The sequence below is a fragment of the Galeopterus variegatus genome, unplaced genomic scaffold (assembly GCF_000696425.1).
Source record: "Galeopterus variegatus unplaced genomic scaffold, G_variegatus-3.0.2 Scaffold2096, whole genome shotgun sequence".
Lineage (NCBI taxonomy): Eukaryota > Metazoa > Chordata > Mammalia > Dermoptera > Cynocephalidae > Galeopterus > Galeopterus variegatus.
The window spans coordinates 304709-324369 of NW_007728207.1; the positions used below are offsets into that span (position 1 = coordinate 304709).

The 19661-nt window shown below is 42.7% G+C and overlaps 1 protein-coding gene across 1 annotated transcript in view; it reads right to left on the reverse strand.

Annotated features, from left to right (window-relative positions):
• Nucleotides 1-17800, reverse strand: part of LOC103596746 (regulatory-associated protein of mTOR-like) — a 144175-nt gene extending 126375 nt beyond the window's left edge. Inside the window, exon 1 of the mRNA XM_008580441.1 lies at nucleotides 17651-17800. Within this exon, the coding sequence (XP_008578663.1) occupies nucleotides 17651-17749 (99 nt within the window). The 5' untranslated portion in view covers nucleotides 17750-17800. The remainder of the gene's footprint in view (nucleotides 1-17650) is intronic.
• Between the last annotated feature and the right edge of the window lie 1861 nt (nucleotides 17801-19661).

The following is a 19661-nucleotide window of genomic DNA, read 5'->3' on the forward strand; positions in this document are numbered from 1 at the left end:
TTTCCTTTTCAAAGAGACATGTGTTTCATAGCAGAAATATTGGTGTGGTTTACTAGTGTTAGCTTTTCTTTTCACGACTGACTTCCACATTAAATGTACTCTCTAAACAGAGCTGAGACCTGAATGGCAAGTCCTCCTGCCACGACCACCAGCACTGCAGACCTTCATCCTTGCTGCCCATTTGTACCGAGCTTCTTTAATCTAACACTTCTCGTACCAAGGCCATCTTTCTCCCATGTCATCAGCTTTCTTTTTTTTCTTTTTTGGCAGCTGGCCGGCATGGGGATCCGAACCCTCGACCTTGGTGTTAGCAACACCACGTTCTGACCCAGTTGGCTTTAGAACACAGGACTGCACAGGGAAGTTGGGCCCAGGTGGCCACCCTGTGAGCAGAACTCAGTAGGTATGAGGAGACCTCCTTAGGTGCTGGGAGGCAACAGTCCACGTCCTGGGTTTACAAGTGCCACGCCTATCTCAGTCTGCACAATCCACTAGTACTTGGCCCAATGCCTAGCGGAGTGCCCAGAACATAGGAGGAACTCTATGGGTGCCGAATGAGGAAATTAGACAGGTAGATGCAGAAACACCTTTTCCCAAATAAGTCCACTAGGAACTTAACCTCCCAATTCAAACTGGTCATTGTGGGATGGCTGGTTACTCGGTTACAGCACAGCCATATAACACCAAGGTCATGGGTTCGGATCCCTACATCTGCCAGCTGCCAAAAAAATGATCATTGATAGAAACCCCAGCTACTAAAGAAGCCCCTTGCAGTATGCTGGTGTATAAACAAGGACAGTGTGGCAGCACACAATGACAGTGCCTCAGGTCCCCACTGGCTCAGCGGGGAAGCATTCTGTCAAGTTTAACTCCTCCCTTCCCACCACAGCACTGGGCGCACAGAAGGCATAGAAGAGCTCTTCTTTAGGGGTAATTAGGACCAACAACATTTAAAAAAATACATCCTGACATTCAAGGCAAAGGATTCTATCAATGAACATTATTTTTCAGGATTGCTAACCAAAGAATAAAAAAAAAAAATCTATTTACACAGATAAGTCACTTCCCATACACTGTTTTAGCTTTGTATTTATCTAAGACATTGATCCTTAAATTAAAATTATTCTTCAGAAACAGGCCCGTTTGTAAGGCTAACTAGTAGTGATTCATGGAGCTTGTAAAAGGCACCAGGTGTAGGAGTGAACAACTCTGGCTGGAAGAGCCGTCGTTGCTCCTGAAAGGCAAGCCCGAGCTGCACTCAAAACAAGGGGTTTCTCCTAGGGAACCCAGGGATGCACACACCAGGAAAACTCTCCTCTTTACGAGCTCACCAGAGCCTTCTGGAGGATTTGGGAAGGATCCAGAAAAATCTTCAGATTCAATAAACAGCACCAGACCCAGAAAAGACATCTGCCCCATCTTGCACACGTGTGGTAGCCTGCAGCAACACACGCCAAGGCCACAAGAAAGTGGACAGGCAGACGCCCAGGCCCGGGACCACTCACTCCAGAAAGCACAGGGAGCATCTCACTTCATGCTTTCTACGTAAACTTCGATTTTGCTGCCTTTCCCCCTCTCAAACACATATCAGAGACATCTTTATAAAGAAATAAAGGCACTAACAATTTCAGAGGAGTCCTTAACAAGTAAATTTCCAGAAGTAACATCTCCTTGGTAATACTTTTAGTTTTGCCTTAAAGCAACTTTTATTGTCAATTCCATGACTCCTAATTACAATGGACATTTTTGCAAAGTTCAAGGAGAGACTGAGGTCTCTATAGGAATCAGTGTATTACGTAGCCAATTCCACTAACGTCCAGAGACATTAATGGAGCATCTATCCTGTGACTGATACTGCACTAAAAGCAGCTGATACAAAGCAGGAGTATTTTCAATACGTATTTCTATAATTATAATATATCAAATATTAAACAATAATTTAAAAACTAAGTGCTGCCTATTGCTGAGACTATGAAATTAGGCTGAGAGCAGCAGGGGATACTTCTGGTGTTGAGGACTTCTAATAATACCGAGAAACCTCTCAATGCTGCCCTTCAAAAGCCAGCTAAAGAGCCCCTTTATAGTAATAGTTTGTCACAATTGCTCTGAGTTTACCCAAATGAACTGTCCATTATTTTAAAGCCATTTAGCTGTTAGCAACTCAATAGCTTCTAAAGCCCCTTTATAGTAATAGTTTGTCACAATTGCTCTGAGTTTACCCAAATGAACTGTCCATTATTTTAAAGCCATTTAGCTGTTAGCAACTCAATAATAGCATTTTTGTCACAATTGCTCTGAGTTTACCCAAATGAACTGTCCATTATTTTAAAGCCATTTAGCTGTTAGCAACTCAATAATAGCATTTGCTCTAGGATCATTCTACAACTGGGTGAAGATAGTTAATTAGAAATTATAACCAAATTCAACTTACCACTTACTATTAGACAGCCAACAACTGAAGAAAAGGAGATGAAGTTCTGCAACCCTACATATCAAGAGGAGATTGGTGGGGGGTGGGGGTGGGGCATTTAAAATCGCACTCCGCTAGTAGCTTACAAGCTGCGGGAGGGCAGAGAAGGGTCCTGTTCACAGTGTCCTCCTAGGACAGGCCCTAGCAGTGGCGGCTGGTGGCCCAGGGCTCGTGCCCCACCCTTGCTGTTGAAGCCTAGGCACCTCAGCACAGCAAGCCCATGTCTCATTTGTGTGAATTCCAGGAGTGTCTTGATTTTCAGTCTGAAACCTACAATCAGAAACTGTCTTCTCCAAAGAGCCCTAAAGGTCATTGAATCTGTATCATTCACAGTAAGCAGTCACAAGAAAATGGACAGGTTCTTTCCATTATAAAAGGAGTGTCTGGTTTAAAGTCTTGTGCTATGATTTCTGTGTCCTGGGCCCATGTGGACGCTTCTACACGTCCCAAGTGAACCCTCCTGTGCCTGTCAATGCTAAGGAAGCCCCCTGAGCACACTGCCTGGTGTCCACCACATCCTGCTGTCTGTGTGTCCTGCCTTTCCTCACGCTCCCCTTCTCCCTGAGGTGCCTGTCCTGCCTTCTCCATGCAGCAAAGGCTCAGGGAAGACACCTCTGCCGCAGTCTCCCTTGTCCTTGTGGCTCCTTCCTCTGTGGGATGGAAATCTGAAAAAGCTCCTGGTTACCTCTGTCTGTGGCACTTCTCCCCGCATACTGGAGTGCTCCATCTGGGCACCTTCACCCCCCACCACGTGTAGAACATCTTGGGGGCAAAGGCCATCTCTACGTACCTTGGGTACACCAGCACAGGGCTGACTTACCTATATTCCTCCATGTGCTAAAATATGTGTCCATTGGTGCATTTGTGAGTTTAGCATTTTTTTTGTTTTTGATTTTTTGGGGAGGGCGGGGGTGGCAGCTGGCCAGTACAGGGATTCAAACCCTTGACCTTGGTGTTATAACACCACACTCTAACCAACTAAGCTCACTGGCCGGCCCCAAGTTAAGTTATCTTGTTAGTAAACCACCTAGAAATTTTTTGTCTATAATCACCCACTGTGTTTCTACTTAATTAAATATAATGAGCTGAGTCGTAAAAGAGAGTCTTGGATAACTTCAGGACAGTGACAGGAACACAGGAAACATTCAATTTCTATTAACAAGTGGTAGACAGAAAGCTGGAGAAACCAGTCATAACTGAGCATTAAAGCGGTGCTCTTCCCAGTCCTCAAAGGATGATCCAGCGAGGCCAGGTTCTAATGCCTGCGCTCTCACTACACCTTCTAAACAAACGCCAACTGGAAAGGGATGTATTTAAAGCAGCACGGCACAAAAAAGTGTACATGCATATATATATGTTTGTATGTGTACAGGTGGGTGTAAGTGTGTATATATGTATATGTGCATAAACTCGTGTGCGTGTCTAGGCATGTACACGTATATATGCACAAGTACGTTTATGTGCACATGTGGGTATAAGTATATGCATGTGTGCATGTACATGTCTGTATATGTGCACACATGCGTGTATATCTGTAGGTGTGTGTGTCTGTGTGAGCACGTGGGTGTGTATGTGTATGTCTACGTATGTGTGTGCATGTGCATATATGCGTACGTGTAAGTGTATGTGCATGTGTGTGTGTTCCTCCAATGCATCTGTGTTCCTCCAATGCTTGTCTGGGCTATGTGTCTTCATGCTTCCTCCAATCCCAGCCTCTGCCCTCATGGACCACCATCCCCTCTCAAATGCTACAGTCCATGCTCTTCTCTTCAGCTAGTTCCCCCCTTGTGTGTGGGTCTTGTCTCTTTCGCATCTACTTAAGGACCGCCCTCATAAACTATATCTCCCTCCCACATACCGTCTTTTCCCTCTCCAATAATACCCACATAAAGAAGACAAAAACCAGACAAAACAAGACAAAGAAAGAAGACCCCTCCTGCCCCACACTCCCCTCCAACTTCCATGCTACTTCTCTGCTCTCCATAAAAAGCTGCCTGTCCGCTGCCTGTCCTGGGAGTTTCTAAGTCACACATGAGCACCCTAAGCTGAAACTGCTCTTGTTAAGTCCAGCAATGGCCTCAAGTCCACACACGCAGTGGTGCACTCTCAGTCCCTGTCTATATGTCCTCTCAGCAGCACAGCAATCAGCTGACTTTTTCCTGCTTTGAGAAAACTTTCACTCCCTCCTGATTTCCAGACGCCACATTCTCTTGGTTTTCCTCCGACTTCCCTGGCTACTTCTCCCATTTATTGGCTCGGTCCTTCTCCTTTCCCCACATCTCAGCACCACCCACCCCAAGGAGAGTTCCCATACTGCCTCCCAAGTGATCTTTCTACTCCACTTGTTTATTCAGCCAGCAGTTGTTGGAGGAGTGGCCACTGTGGCCAGGCGCAATTCTAGACCACGTCCTGCTTCCCTGATCCAGCCCCACAGTGGGTTCCCACTACATGCAGAATCTCAGAATGAAATTCCAAGTCCATACCAAGACCTAGCAAGTGCTACACGATGTGCCTCTGGCCACCTGGCAAACCTCATCCCATGCTCACCCTGACAACCCGTCCAGTCCCCTTCCCATGCCACAGAGGTTTCTGCAGGCTCTCATCTATAAGGGCTCTTACTCCACTGAAGAGGGTTAAAAATCTTGATTCTTATTTGATTATTAAATAGGGTCTTTAGGTAGTGCATATATGAGACAAAAGTTCTCAGATCGGAGGCAAGAGCCTACAGCTAGGCAGCAAGAGTCCATTGAATCAATTCTAATCAAGTATATGTTGATTCTCAGTTGATTTTTAGTATAGGGTTTTTAGGTAATGCACGTATGGGACAAAAGTCCTTGGATAGGAGGCAAGAGCCTACAGTTAGGGGGCAAGAGCCCACTGAATCATTTCTAATCACTGTTTAGGTAAGGGACTGTATATACTGATAGTTAATATAATGGGTTCACTGGAAGATTTTGTGAGAAGGAAACTTACGCAGGTCTAAAGCCTTTAATGTGAACAAGAGAAGTGAAGCAAAACAGGGATTGTTCTGATGGTAATAACCCTTAATACAACAAAATTTAAATGATGGGAAAACATGTGAGTTAAGATTTCCAAGGACATTTTGCTCGATTAGTTAGTACATGGGGGTTGTTCCACATTTTGCTTTAAGCTGTTTCTTTGAGTTTCTCAGGAAGTCAGGCACTTTCATGATTGTCATATTGTTTCTTCTGCATGTCACCTAGCTTAGATTTATGACTCTTTTGATGGTATATTGTTTAAGCTATTTTGAACCATACATGTTTGGATGGAGATTGTTATGTAGCCAATTTCTGTATGTTCTTACTATGATTGATTAACCATCTGTTCTTTTCCTGTAATTTCCTTGTCTTTACAATAAAAACTGAAGCAAAAACCAACTCGGGGCTGTAACCAGTTTCTCCTAACAGTGGAGTTGCTGAGGTGCAGTCCCTTCGGGCTTCTCATTGCATTCATGTTGCTTTGAGTCATCTTTTTTGCATCTCCTTTACACAGCAAGAGGTGTAACACTCTGCACCCACCTGACCTCCTCCCTTGCCTCACTCCACTTACGTGTTACCTCCTGAGAAGGGACCTCCTTGCACCCCGCCAGTCTTCATTTCCTTATCTTACTTAATTTTTTATTACAACACTTGTCCCTTGCTATATTTATTACATAGTTTGTTTGTTCTGTTTATTGTCTGGTTCCCAAACTAGAAAAGAGCTTGAAGCAGCAACACTTTCTAACATTTTATAATAAAAATTTATAATCACAGAGGAAAGCAGACTGTATATGAGCACCTGTAGATGCTCTTATCTAGATCCAACCATTGTTCACATTTGCCACATGTCCACATTTATCTCTTTCCCTCTCCATATAGAAGTGATTACATGTGTGCGTGCATGTATAAATAAATGTATTTATTTTGCTTAACTATTCAAAAGTTAAGCAGGGGTTTTATCTGCCTTGCTTACTGCTGTGTCATCCTGTCATTATTCATGATACACAGAAGATGCTGAACAAACATTTCCTGCATGGATGGATGATGGAGGTATGACAGACAGATGATTGAGGGATGGATGACAGAAAGACGCAAAACACTGAGACAGTGCACACTTACATGACACCGTAAGAAATTCAAATGTGGGTGAGGTGGGAATTCTGAAAGGACAAACACCAGTGGTTTGTTTGGGGGGAGGCTAAAGGCATTGCCTGAATCTGGAGTTGAGGCCTCCTGTGGTGGAGTGAGAGGCGAGACTTAAGGGGGCCCGTGGTGCAGCAGAAGAGCCCGCTCACGCTGCGCTGGTGCTGGGGTGGGCACAGCCAGGAAAGGGGAAGGGCCAGGAAGTGGTCTGTACGCAGGAGCTCAAGGCACCTTTATGGCACCCTAACATGTCTGTTTCATGATGGCAAGTTTTCTTATATTTCATTTACCAAAAATGCTTATTGTTTCATTCTCTCCTTACTTTTTTAAAGTCTGCAATCAGTGGATTTTAGTGGATTCAAAAGTTATGCAATCATCGCCACCATCTAATGCAGAGCATTCTCACCAGCCCAAAAAGAACCTCTGGACCCAACAGCAGCCATTCCCCACTCCCCTCTCCTTCCAGGCCCCATCAGCTACAAATCTACTTTGTTTCCACAGATTTGCCTATTCTGGACATTTCATATAAATGAATCATAAAACATATGACCTTTTGTGACTGGCCTCTTTCACTCAGAATAATATTTTCTAGGTTCGTCTGTGTTGAGGAATGTACCATGCCTCATTCTTTGTTATGGTTAACAGTCCATCATACATACGGACCACATGTTGGTTATCCATTCATCAATTGACCCATCAGCTACAAATCTACTTTGTTTCCACAGATTTGCCTATTCTGGACATTTCATATAAATTAATCATAAAACATATGACCTTTTGTGACTGGCCTCTTTCACTCAGAATAATATTTTCTAGGTTCGTCTGTGTTGAGGGATGTACCATGCCTCATTCTTTGTTATGGTTAACAGTCCATCATACATACGGACCACATGTTGGTTATCCATTCATCAATTGACGGACATTTGGGTGTTTCCACTTTTTGGCTATTGTGAATAGTGCCATCGTGAACATTTTTTTTTTTCTTTTGTTTCATGCTAAATCTTCGAAATCCTGTGTATATATATATTTTTTTTAATTTTTATTTTGTCAATCCATCGTGAACATTTTTTTGAGTGAATATATGTTTTCATTTCTCTTGTGTATACATCTAGGAGTGGAATTACTGGGTCATGTGGTAACTCTAAGCATAACATTTTGGGGAACTGCCAGACTGTTTTCCAAAGTGGCTGCAGCATTTCACATTCCTGCCAGTGGGGAGGGAGGCTCCAATTTACCCACTTCCTCACCAGCACTTGTGATTGTCATCTTTTTTATTACAGCCATCCTAGTTTTCTGAAGGTGTGCCTCACTGTGGTTTTGATTTGTGTTTCCCCGATAACTAATAATGTCTTTTTCTCCTCTTCTTGCACTGCTAGAACTTTCAGTACTCATGCTGAATATTAATAGTAAGTACAGACATCCTTGCCTTGTTCCTGAGCTCAGGGCGAGAACATTCAATCTCTGACTAGTATGTATGATGATGGCTGTCAGTTTTTTGTAGATGTTCTTAATCAAATTGAATAAGTTATCCTCTAGTCCTAGTTTGCTAAGAGTTTTCATGAATGGGTGTTGGATTTTGCTGCTTTTCCTGAATCAATTGATAGGATCATATCATTTTTCTTCTTTAGTCTGTTGGTATGGTGGATTACAGTAATTGATTTTGAATATTGAGCCAGACTTGCTATCTGTAATAAATCCCACTCATGGAGTATAATTCCTTTTATAAGTTGCTAGAACTAACTTGCTATTATTTTGATGAGGACTTTTGCATCTAAGTTTGTGAGAGATCCTGGTCTACAGTTTTCTTTTTCTTTAAACCGTGTGTCAGGTTTTGGCATCAGGGTAATAATGAACTCATAAAATGAATTGGGAAGTGTTCCCAACCCTTCTGTCTTCTGGAAGAGATTATGTAAAATTGGTGTTAATTATTTTTCCATGTTTGGCAAAATTCTCCAGTGAAACCATCTGGGTCTTGAGATTTATTTTTTAGGAACTTTTAAACTACAAAATCAATTTCTTTTTTGGTAATAGGACTATTCAGGTTATATGTTTCATTTTGATCGAATTTTGGTAGTTTGTGGTCTTACAGGAATTGGTCCATCTCTTCTAAGTTGTCAAGGTTGCGAACGTAAAGTTGTTCATAGTTTCCCTAATCACTCTTTCAATTACTACAGCACCTGTAGAAATTTTCCATTTCATTCCTGATTCTTCTCCCTTTCTACATTTGTTAGTCTTGCTAGGGATTTATCCCTCTTGTTGTTTTTTCTGAAATTCAGTGTTTTGTTTCATTGATATTTCTCTATTATTTCCTGTTTTCAATTTCAGTAATTTCTGCTCTTTATTATTTCCTTTCTTCCAACTGCTTTATTTTGCTCTTCTTTTCTAGTTTCTTGAGGTAGGAGCTCATATTAATAATTTGTACCTTCCCTCTTTTCTAATATAAAAGCTGTAAGTTTCCCTTTCAACACTGCTTTAGCTGCATCCTGTAAACACTGACATATTGTATGTTCATTTTTATTCAATTCAATGTGTTTTCAAATTTCTCTTGAAGACTTCTGACCCATTTATTATTTAGAAATGGGTTGTTTAATTTTTTTCAGAGATTTTTCTGTTGTCTTTCTTTATCGATTTCTAATGGATACTATTATGGTTAAAGACATAGTCTTTGTGGCTTCGATTATTTAAAATCTGTTGAGGTTTGTTTTATGACTGAAGATGTGCTCTATCTTGACGAATGCTCCATGGACACTTGGAAAGGATGTGTATTCTGCTGTTGGCAGGTGGAGTGTTCTGTAAATATCTATTAGATCCTTATGGTTGACATTTCAACACAGATGGTCACTTCACTTTCAAAAAAAGACAGTTTAATTTCTTCTTTTCCAATCTGTACGCCTCTGTTTCTTTTCCTTGCCCTTTGCACAGGCTGAGACTTACTGTCCAATGCTGAGGAGCAGTGAGAAAGCACATCTCTTCCTCGCTTCTGACTGCAGTGTGAAGGACCAGCACTCGCTGAGCATCCCTCTCCTCACACGAGTGGGGGACTTACTGCTTGCTCCCCTCCCCCTCCTCCATGCTCAGCGACTCTTCCTGCTGTCACCAGGATCCTTTGTCAGAGGACATCTGGTTGTCACCTCAATGCTCTCCAGTGTCAGCTTGGGGGAAGGTTCAGCCCCTCGGCCTCTGGCAGTGGGGGCAGAGTCTTCTGGCTGCAAACCACACTGCCTTGCTCTGTATCCCTTGGTGCTGGCCCTGATCTGTGGTCCAGAAAGTTAAGCAATTTCTGATAATATTTTTAAACAGATGAAATTAGAATGAAAAAAAAATTAAGTTCTAAGATTTAACTTTACAAAAACTCCCAGTTTTATGGCAACTGCAAATAGTATATTGTATTCATGGGTTAGGTCTAATAATTTTTTGTTTCCTTTTATATTCTGGACAAATCAATTAAAGATCAAATATATACAATGCATCACAGACATATCAAAGAAGACAACTAAAGTAGTTTATTCAAATATACAAGGGTACTTCAGAAAGTTCTTGGAAAAATAGAATTAAAAAATAATCTTCCCATGAACTTTTTGAAGTATCTTCGTATATTTATTTATCAGGCCAAATCTATCAATACTTCCTGAGCATCAGCTTCACAAGAGGTATCCTTAACAGGTTTACATGATACACTTAAAACATAGCCAACAACAATGACAGAAGAGATATTACAAAACAATACATAATTAACTGTCAAATTTTTGTGTAAAGTGTTGCTATATGAGGTTGGCTGAGGAAGATTTCAGGCTCGGGGAAGTGTCTATGAAAGAAGTAGAATTTTAGTTACACCCTGAAACTGAGTGTGCTAATAATGTGCTTTGCTCTGTCTGTGGGTTTCATTTAATACCATCAGCAGTGAAGGTTTTTAAATTTTTTATGCAGAGAAATCATTTTTCTTTTTCCTGAAGCCTTCAAATTAGAGGACTAGGAGTGATACAAAGTACCAGCAGAAAAGAACTTTATCTTCCCACACAAACCACAGAAAGGGACGGTGCACAGAAGCAGCAAAAAGTTTGGAGACTCTGTACGTAACATTTGAGCGCACAGATTGACGATGGGACTAAATGTAAAAATGCTCTATGAACTACAAAGTGTCGCACAAACCGAAGGTGCTGGTGTGCATGAGCTCAGGCTGGCCAGGCCACTGGGCCTGCTGCAGGGACCCTGCTCTGCTCCGTTTCCTGGGAGCTGCCCTTCCCCCCACTCGCTCCCCTTCTCTCCCAGCTCTCACTCTCAAGTAAAGGTTTCTACAGTATTTGTTTTAAAATTACCTCCCTTCTCTCCTACAAACAATTGAAATGGCAGCATTTCTTCTACATTACAAGTGCAATTCTCTTGTTTTGTATGTGTGCGTGTGAGAGAGAGAGAGAATGTGTGTGTTTCAACTACATTATATGTTTCTTAGCACCAGGAAGTTCTGAAAACCTTGACTGTTACAAACTCCTACAACTTACTATAAGAAGGCACACTAAAGTGACTTTGGCTAGTCTTTATTAAAAAGAAGGACTGAAACTGTCCAGAGTGTATGCAGCGAAGGTAAGAGGGGGAGGTGTTCATTCTGCCAAATCCTGGGGTGGCCTGGGCTGGAAGACCGGGGCTACCTGAAGACCTTTCTAAAGGAGAGCCAACCTCTCACCTGTGTGCCTGATGCCAGGTGTCCTGCAATTATCCACCACCACCACCCTCCCCAGAAGGCGCTCAGAGGTGGGGTTTTTTTCCGCTTTAAAGAGAGTTACAGATGAATCTGTAAATAGAACATCTTTTTAAAATCCACAAATTAATAGTGGCTGGCCCGTGGCTCACTCGGGAGAGTGTGGTGCTGGTAACACCAAGGCCACGGGTTCGGATCCCTATATAGGGATGGCTGGTTTGCTCACTTGGGAGAGCGTGGTGCTGACAACACCAAGTCAAGGGTTAAGATCGCCTTACTGGTCATCTTTAAAAAAAAAAAATCCACAAATTAATATCATTTAAAAATTAGAGGAAAAATTGATAAAGTTATTACATAACAGATATCAGCTCATTTTCCTACTACCTACAAATGATAAAACTATGACATTATAGAGAAAGAATGGGAGATAGGAAAACTATAACTTGAAAGACAAAATGGGCGAGCATTGGCCCATGTGGAATCAGAACCACACGAGCGTCATGACAACAGCACAGCACGTGCACGGAGAACATTTGCAAAATCACACACACAAATTCCAACTTAGTAAACAGTGATCAAGAAACACACCTTTTGACAGGTAACCTAAGAATTACTCTGTGACATTTAGAAACCACAGACAGATGTTGTAGTGCTACAGATATTAACCTTTAACAAAGAGCTGACTTTTGTTACAGGATGCCATGACAACCGCACAACGTGCTCGTGTACAGTAGCAGCAGAGGAACCGTAAGATCTCAAAATATGAATGCCTTAGTTCTGTGAGATACACACTTAATATTTTTTGAGGAAATCTGAAGATTCCGGACATTAGTCATTTTTGCCATTAGTCATTAGTTGAAATATCTGACATAAAGCTTATTTACAGTGATGAATACATGAGCAAAATGTGTCATGCATCAGTTCAAATGCAGGATTTCATACTGGAGAACAGCAGGCGAGTCATCGTGGACCCAGTTACGGCGCAGAACCATGCTGTCTCGCCACCAAGTGAGGGACCACTTTGTCAAGCTGCCGGGCTGCAGGAATGGTTACTGCTGAGGGTCGCAGGCCTGGACCACCCAATGTGTTCACAGAATGTCGGATAAAGATGTGATTTACTTGAAGGCACCGTGAGGACAGCCTGCAGGGCGTAGGTGAGTGCCCGGGGCTGAGCTTCAGCAAGACTGCTCCCAAAGCACTGCACCTGTTCTTCAGGAAGACGTTCTCATGCTTACTGCCACAACTGCCACCAAGCGACTGTCCCTGCTCCAGGCCTAAACCCAGTGAAGACAGTTATGTTCAGGACAGAGCTGAGCCCACCCCGTCCCTGTGGAAGGAGAGGCGCTACTGTCTTCTATTGCTAGGCCAACTCACTGGCCTGCCCCAGTGCAAAAGGAGAAACCCGCCTAGATCTGAGTCAGGGCTTTCCCACTGTCTTCCGGGAAGATGAGAATTGTAACTACCTTCGGGAGATATTTCTTAGAAGCAGAACTGATGCGCAATATGTAATACAGAGCATTTCAAAGAGAATCTGTTTATTTAAGACTTAGCCCTTCTTTCTAGTTTACAGACCAAGGATTTAACATCCGAGATAGAAACTGTTGCAAAAATATTAAATTGTTTTTGCTCTCTCTCTCCAAATCATTCTACACAAATATTGTGCATTTCAACTGTAAATATTCCTTCTTTGGCTTTTATCTGGATGGAAGCAGTCGTCCCTGTGGATCTGGGACACAGCCACAGGCAGGTGGCAGACTTGTGGGGCACATCTACTCATCCCCCACAAGTAGTAAGAGCAGGATTGTTTGAAGAATGAAGCAGTCGTCCCTGTGGATCTGGGACACAGCCACAGGCAGGTGGCAGACTTGTGGGGCACATTTACTCATCCCCCACAAGTAGTAAGAGCAGGATTGTTTGAAGAATGGAAACAGCCTCAAATTCCACGCCCACGCTATCAGTGATGTATGTGCCTGGAGCGATGACATTTCACACACGCAATGTGGCTGATGTTCCTCAGCCATCCCAACCCCATTCCCTTTAGCTAGCCCCCATCCAGAGCTGGGGTGGCTATGGGAGCCAGCTCAAACCACGGAGATTAAAAGGGGTGTCTGCATCTCCATTCCTAATAAGAGATGGGTGTGGCCAGCATTGCCCCTTTGCCACTTCCTCCTGCCTCAAAGACACACGAAGTGCCTGAGCTGTGGTGGGCAAGTGGCCACCGTGAGGACAGAGGGTCAGCAGCTAAGGATGCCAGAGTGGAAAGATGAAATCACCTGGTCCCCAGTGGAGTTGCTAAAGAAGTGAGTCATTTGTCTCAGACACCTTATTAGTGAAAAAGACAAAGTGCTATTTATCTAGAAACCAATTGTGAGATTTTTCTTTACTTACAGATGAAAGTATTCCATATGTAAATGCCTGAGGTCTGAGAGAGACCACGTCCCTATGTCCTTTCTCGGGTGTTACTTGAGGGTTTGCTCCAGGAGAACAAAGGAGAAAATCAAGAAAGTGGAAGAGCTGGGACCTCGAAAGCAGGGGTGCACCCAGCAGAGTTGCAGAGGAAGCCCGGGAGAATGGCCGTGGAGCAGCCTGCACAGAACAAGCAACTGGGAGGAAGACACTTGGGGAAGAGGGCGTCTGCCAAGACGCGATGCTCTCCTTGAGAATTTAGAAATGGAGAAGTATTAAAGACAAATAAGAAGAAAAGAGAAAATCTCCAGGAACAGCAAACAAACAGAAGCTGCTGTAAAACAATGGAAATCATAGTACCCTATTTAGTCACACAATGTACAATACGTTCATGGCCCTTACCCGGTGATAAGAGTTTGAATGTGTTGTCTCCGCCAAAACTCATATGGAAATCTGATCCCCAGTGTGGCAGTGTGGGGAGCTGTTTAAGTCATGGGGGCTGATCCTTCATGAATGGATTAATGCTCTTCCTGGGGTGGGGGGCCTGAGTGAGTTCTTGCTCTATTAGTTCCCAGAAGAGCTGGTTGTTTAAAAGACCCTGGCACCTCCTCTCTCTCTTGCTTCCTCTCGCCATGTGATCTGCTTGTACCTGCCAGCTGCCTGTTGTTTTCCACCATGAGCAGAAGCAGCCTGAGGCCCACGCCAGCTGCAGCTGTCCCAAAATCGTAAGCCAAATAAATCTCTGTTCTTTATAAATTACCCAGTCTCAGGTATTCTGTTATAGCAACACAAAATGGACTAATAGGCCCAGTTACAAGTTCAGTGTCTGTCATTTCATAGAATCAATCCACACACCAAGCATCAAGGACTTAATGATTGTCAGAGAATGGAAAATAACCACAAAAACAGGACAGATGACAGGGTTGGGACAGACAAGAGGCAAAGGAAAGTGCAGGGAAGCCAAGGGTCTGGAGACCAGAGTGAGAAATGACAGCTTAAGGATACTATTAAAAACTCCAGAGGTTACAAAGTACAGAGCAATCAAACACAGCAACATAACTAAATGGCACTGGGGAAGTATGAAGGGGTGGTTAGTGACACACCTTCTCAATTCAGAATCTTCTCTTTAGAATTCACTGTTAAATACAGATAACAAATATTAATTAAAACTACCACGTAACATATTTCTTCACTATCAGACTTCTACATAATTTCTCTACTTCTTTACACAGAATTTACTAATGGCAGCTGTTGGGGTTTGTATCACAGCAGAAAGCCCACAGATACCGTAATATTGGTGAATCAAAAGGCAGTATTATCAGCATATTATTTACAGATATGGAGATAGCCCTAGCTAAGGACTTAAATAGTTAAAAGAAGGGCCTGTAGAAAAGGAGTCAAGGCTGGGAACTGGGGACAGGACCACTCTGTTCGTTGTAAGCCACTGTGCTACTGGATTGTTTGAACCATGGCCTAAACTAATTTGGTAACAGTAAAAATACTTATTAAATAAAACAGAACATTGAAAGCAGGGAGACTTGAAGATCTTCCTTAATTTTCAAACTGCAAAGCAATATGACACAATGAAGAACATAAAGATTACTGAGTGACATGAATTTTCCGGCTGGGATGAAGTTTCAATTTTGTGCAATGACTTACACTGTGCCCTTATGAAGTCGTCTTCTGCTCTGCCTACAGTGTTCCTCTGAGAGAGAAGTACACGACAAATAATCCTCACAGTCCCAGTACAAGCACTAGGCCACTAAGAATATGAAAGCGGGTAATCATCTCTTTAAAGTTTATGTCACTCATATTTGTGTTAATGTTTATTATTGCAGGCTTTCTGGTCCAAGTAACCATTTCCTTGCAATATATTTAATCATATTTACTCTCTTTATTTTTTAAACACTTGCACAAACCATTACCTGCCAATTTCTTTCAGTTCACATGTTGTACAATAAAAGGTATTAAAATATACTGGTTATTTATTTATTTTTTTTCCCTGATGACCGGCCTGTACAGGGATCCAAACCCAGGACCTTGGTGTTGTGGTCTAACCAACTGAGCTAACCAGCTAGCCTGACATACTGTAAATTTAACGAAGAATTTGGCCAGTTGTAGAAAGGGAAAGAATATTTTAAAAGAATAAACTAGCGAGCCACACATGACTGCTACTTCTAAGGCAGAGAATAAAACAACTGAAATGAGCATTAAGATATTAGCTTGGAGCCAATTTTACCATCTTAAATTTCCTCTGTTTATGCAAGAGACCAACTGAACAATAGCCAATAATAGTAAGTGTAATAGAAAAACAGAAGACTGATCTACATTGCAATTAAAAAAGAACAAAGGTAGAAATCAGAGGTAGCTATGAACACGTGGTGCAGCTTCTCAGTGCCATCTATGCGCCACCTTGGCTGACACTTTTTTCATTTGATCTCCTTCATGAGGACTGAATCTATTAAACATTTTTCCCCCAAAAAGATGCATGGAAATCTTTTTTGTTGCACTTAATGAAATGAACAGTGTCTTTGGCTGATTAATCCTTGGCAACATATAGAGACCACATACAGTACCAATTGAGCAGATATTCGAAGTGGTGGAAAGTAAACATTTGATATTATGCATAAGCTAGAGATGTTCGCTTTCTGCTGAAAGGGGAGAGGGTCTATATTTAACATGTTTTAATTAACTATGGCTGATGTATTGGTCTTTCCCTTAATCACTCTACTGCTCATAAATCTGGTAAAAAAAAAAAAATCAGGCAGGATTATTTGGCCTTTTTATTCACATATTATAAATGTAAAACACAATTTTTTTGCAACGTTTATTACTTGATGAGAGGGAAAGCAAATTACCTCTCAGTGCTCTGAGTTTTTTAGTGCTCATTACATAACCTAGTCCCTGGGTAAACCCAGATGAAATGCCTAAAAGCAAGGTGGAAATTTGATAATACAAAATTTGACCTTTCTTTTCTCTTATTACAGAATGCAAACAAACAAACGTGGGGCACTTGGCTCCATTTTCAAGGGTAAAGAGCATCATATTTATGGGTCACTCTCATGCAATGTTCCACAAAAGGACCCAATTTATATGTTTATAAAATATTAAACAGTAGGCCTGTTGACTTTAAATTCTGCCAAACAGAATTTCAAATTTGCTGCTGATTGCTTCTGCATTATCCTCTGGTGAAATGTGAAAAGAATGACAATATATCAGAACTGAATAGACCCAGAAAGGTTTCAGGAAACGTGCTCAAGACCATTTTGTTCCTGAACTCAGAATTTCCTGCATTGCAACCAGAGCTCACGACCCCCTCGAGGCTGCAGAATATTTTATCTGACACTCTGTGCAGGCCACAGGATGGAGGCCTCTTAATTGAAACTGCCTCTTCAATTTCTCTTTAGAACGCACTGTTTAATTCAAACATCAAATATTAATTAAAACAACCAAGCAAAATGTCTCTTCATTATCGAGAGCACCACACAAGCTCTCTCATTCTTTAAATGGCAGTTGTTTGGGTTTGTTTCCCATCATTTAGCTTAGTGATGTTGTGTTTTTAAAAAACACAAAAGAAAAAAGAAATTGGGGCAATAACAGAGATACTAGTGGAATTGACGATATGGGTCCATTTCTCCTAAAATAACTGTGTCTGCTTTATTTCAACATTTACCTTAGAGGCAGAGACTATTGGAGCACAAATCAACTGTTACTGTTATCGCCTAATTAATGTTCAAATCAAAAATGACACAGTAAAATGAGATGTAAACGTAAGCCCTAAGCTTACACCGAGCACCTGCCATCGAGGTCCTAATCAACAAGTATGCCATCGTGCCCTCAGCACCCTAAATATTTCTCCATTTAAAGAATGCCCAGCACCCCCATCTCCCCACCCGACCCTCACACGAGAGGCAAAACAAAAGCAGAGCAGCCTACCTCCAGCTCCTGCTCCCGCTGCAGCGCAAACTGCTTGAAGGACTTGACAATCAGGCCAGCATTGGAGCAGTCATAGACAAAGATGGACGGGCTGCCCATCCATGTCTGCAGGTCATATATAGACAGAGGGATGTACTGTGTGTAGTTCTGGAAAACAAACAAAGCGCACATGGGTTACGTGTCCATCTCAGGGACTCGGGCTGCTAACGGATACCTGAATTAAAGAAGGTACAACATACTGGGCCTGGTCATTGGACAATGTCTTGAGTTACCACGTAATAATGAAAACTATAAAAAAACAGCAAACTAAACTTGCTCCACATGAATCATGTGCTATTTCACTCCATTGGTGCCACATGCTGGATGGCTGTCAGTGTTCACCTCCCCAGCCTGGACCTGCACCAGGGTGGCTGCTTGCTGTCTTCTCAGAACAGATAATCACTCCACTGAGGATCTCCTGCCATGGGTCCCACAGCTCCTGTCTTATAATCTCAGGAACACACGTACTGTGCTATTTGCACCATTTCTCTGCTCACCCTTTTACTTTGTAACTTGTCTGTGCTTATATAACGTAATTGACCTCATTTACAAAGGAAATGAGCACTGAAGAGTTGATCAGGTCGTCAAATTTGCATGTTTTCCTCATTGTCCCTTTAATTTCAGAGATACCTATAAGTACTTCATCCTCTAGATGATTTTTAAAAACCGTTTAAAGGGTACAAGTGGGTTTTCCCATGTAATTTTTTTTCATATCACAGAACAATAACCTATTAACACTAACCCACTAAGTGAAACATTTTTCTGGATATACCGTACTCTTCCACACCTGAACAGACTCTAGTGATTACGAGTAAACATGAAGAAGAGTGTTCTCATCTCAGCAAAGAAACACTTGAAGTCCTCACTCAAAGCTAACATTCTCAGTGACTCTCCATAGAACACCTTCACTCATTACCTTCCTTGATGTCAGTAGTGTTCGTGGTGAGACTTTGGCAGAAATCAAATTCTCTCTGAGAAATTGGCAGAAATTAAACTCACAGTAGAGGTAAGTTTGTTTCCTAGCAGCTGAGCCACAAACACTGCCTGTGGTATTTGTAAGGATACCGTAGGCACTCGAATGTAAGGATACCGTAGGCACTCGAATGTAAGGATACCGTAGGCACTCAAATGTAAGGATACCGTGGGCATTCAAGCAGAGGGGGAAGGGAAAAGCATTCCCCAGCAATATGGCGCCCTTCTGGGTTCTTCTCCACAGTAAACAAAGCCCGTCGGAGCCAACACCCAAGCCCACCCACGCCAAACCTCAGCCAGTCACAAGTCAAGGCTCACCTACTGCCCAGCCCCGTCCACCCCCTATCCAAACCTGGAACACAGCTCCCTATAAATGTACGCACAGTCCTTGAATAAAGCGGAACTTCTCTGGTGAACTATTAGCCCGGGTCTCGCGTGATTCCTTCATCCGTGCGCCCCTTCATTTGGTGCCGAAACCCGGGAAGGAGTTCACCCTGCACCAGGGGACTCCTTCCTCGGACCTCCTCGGACTCCTCCATGACCCCCCCGGGACTGATGGTCCGCCCCCGTCTATTTTCTCCGGCTCTGGCTTCCTTCACCCACCACCGGCTCATCCGTTAGGTAAGCCCCATTTTTCCTTTTGTCAGGCTTGTAGATTATTTAGACCTTCACCCTAATCATATTCCCCCGGGCCCCAGAGGCTAAGCCCCATTCCTCTTTCTCTCAATCCTTTTAACCTTCCTCCTACCGGGTCCAGGACCCCCACCGTCCGGTAAACCCTAGCGCGCTAGGTCCCTCCGGCTTCCAGCATTTTTGCCTCCGGGAAGTGAGGGTCTAGGTGACGACCTACACCCCCTTCCTTCCTGGGTTCATCCTTGAACCCATCTCCTGAGAACGGCACGACTCATTGGGGACGCCCTCTGAGTTCCATTCTTCTCATCCGGCCGGAGGGCTCATTCTATCCTCCTTTTAAACCTTCTCTCTCTCTCTCTCTCTCTCT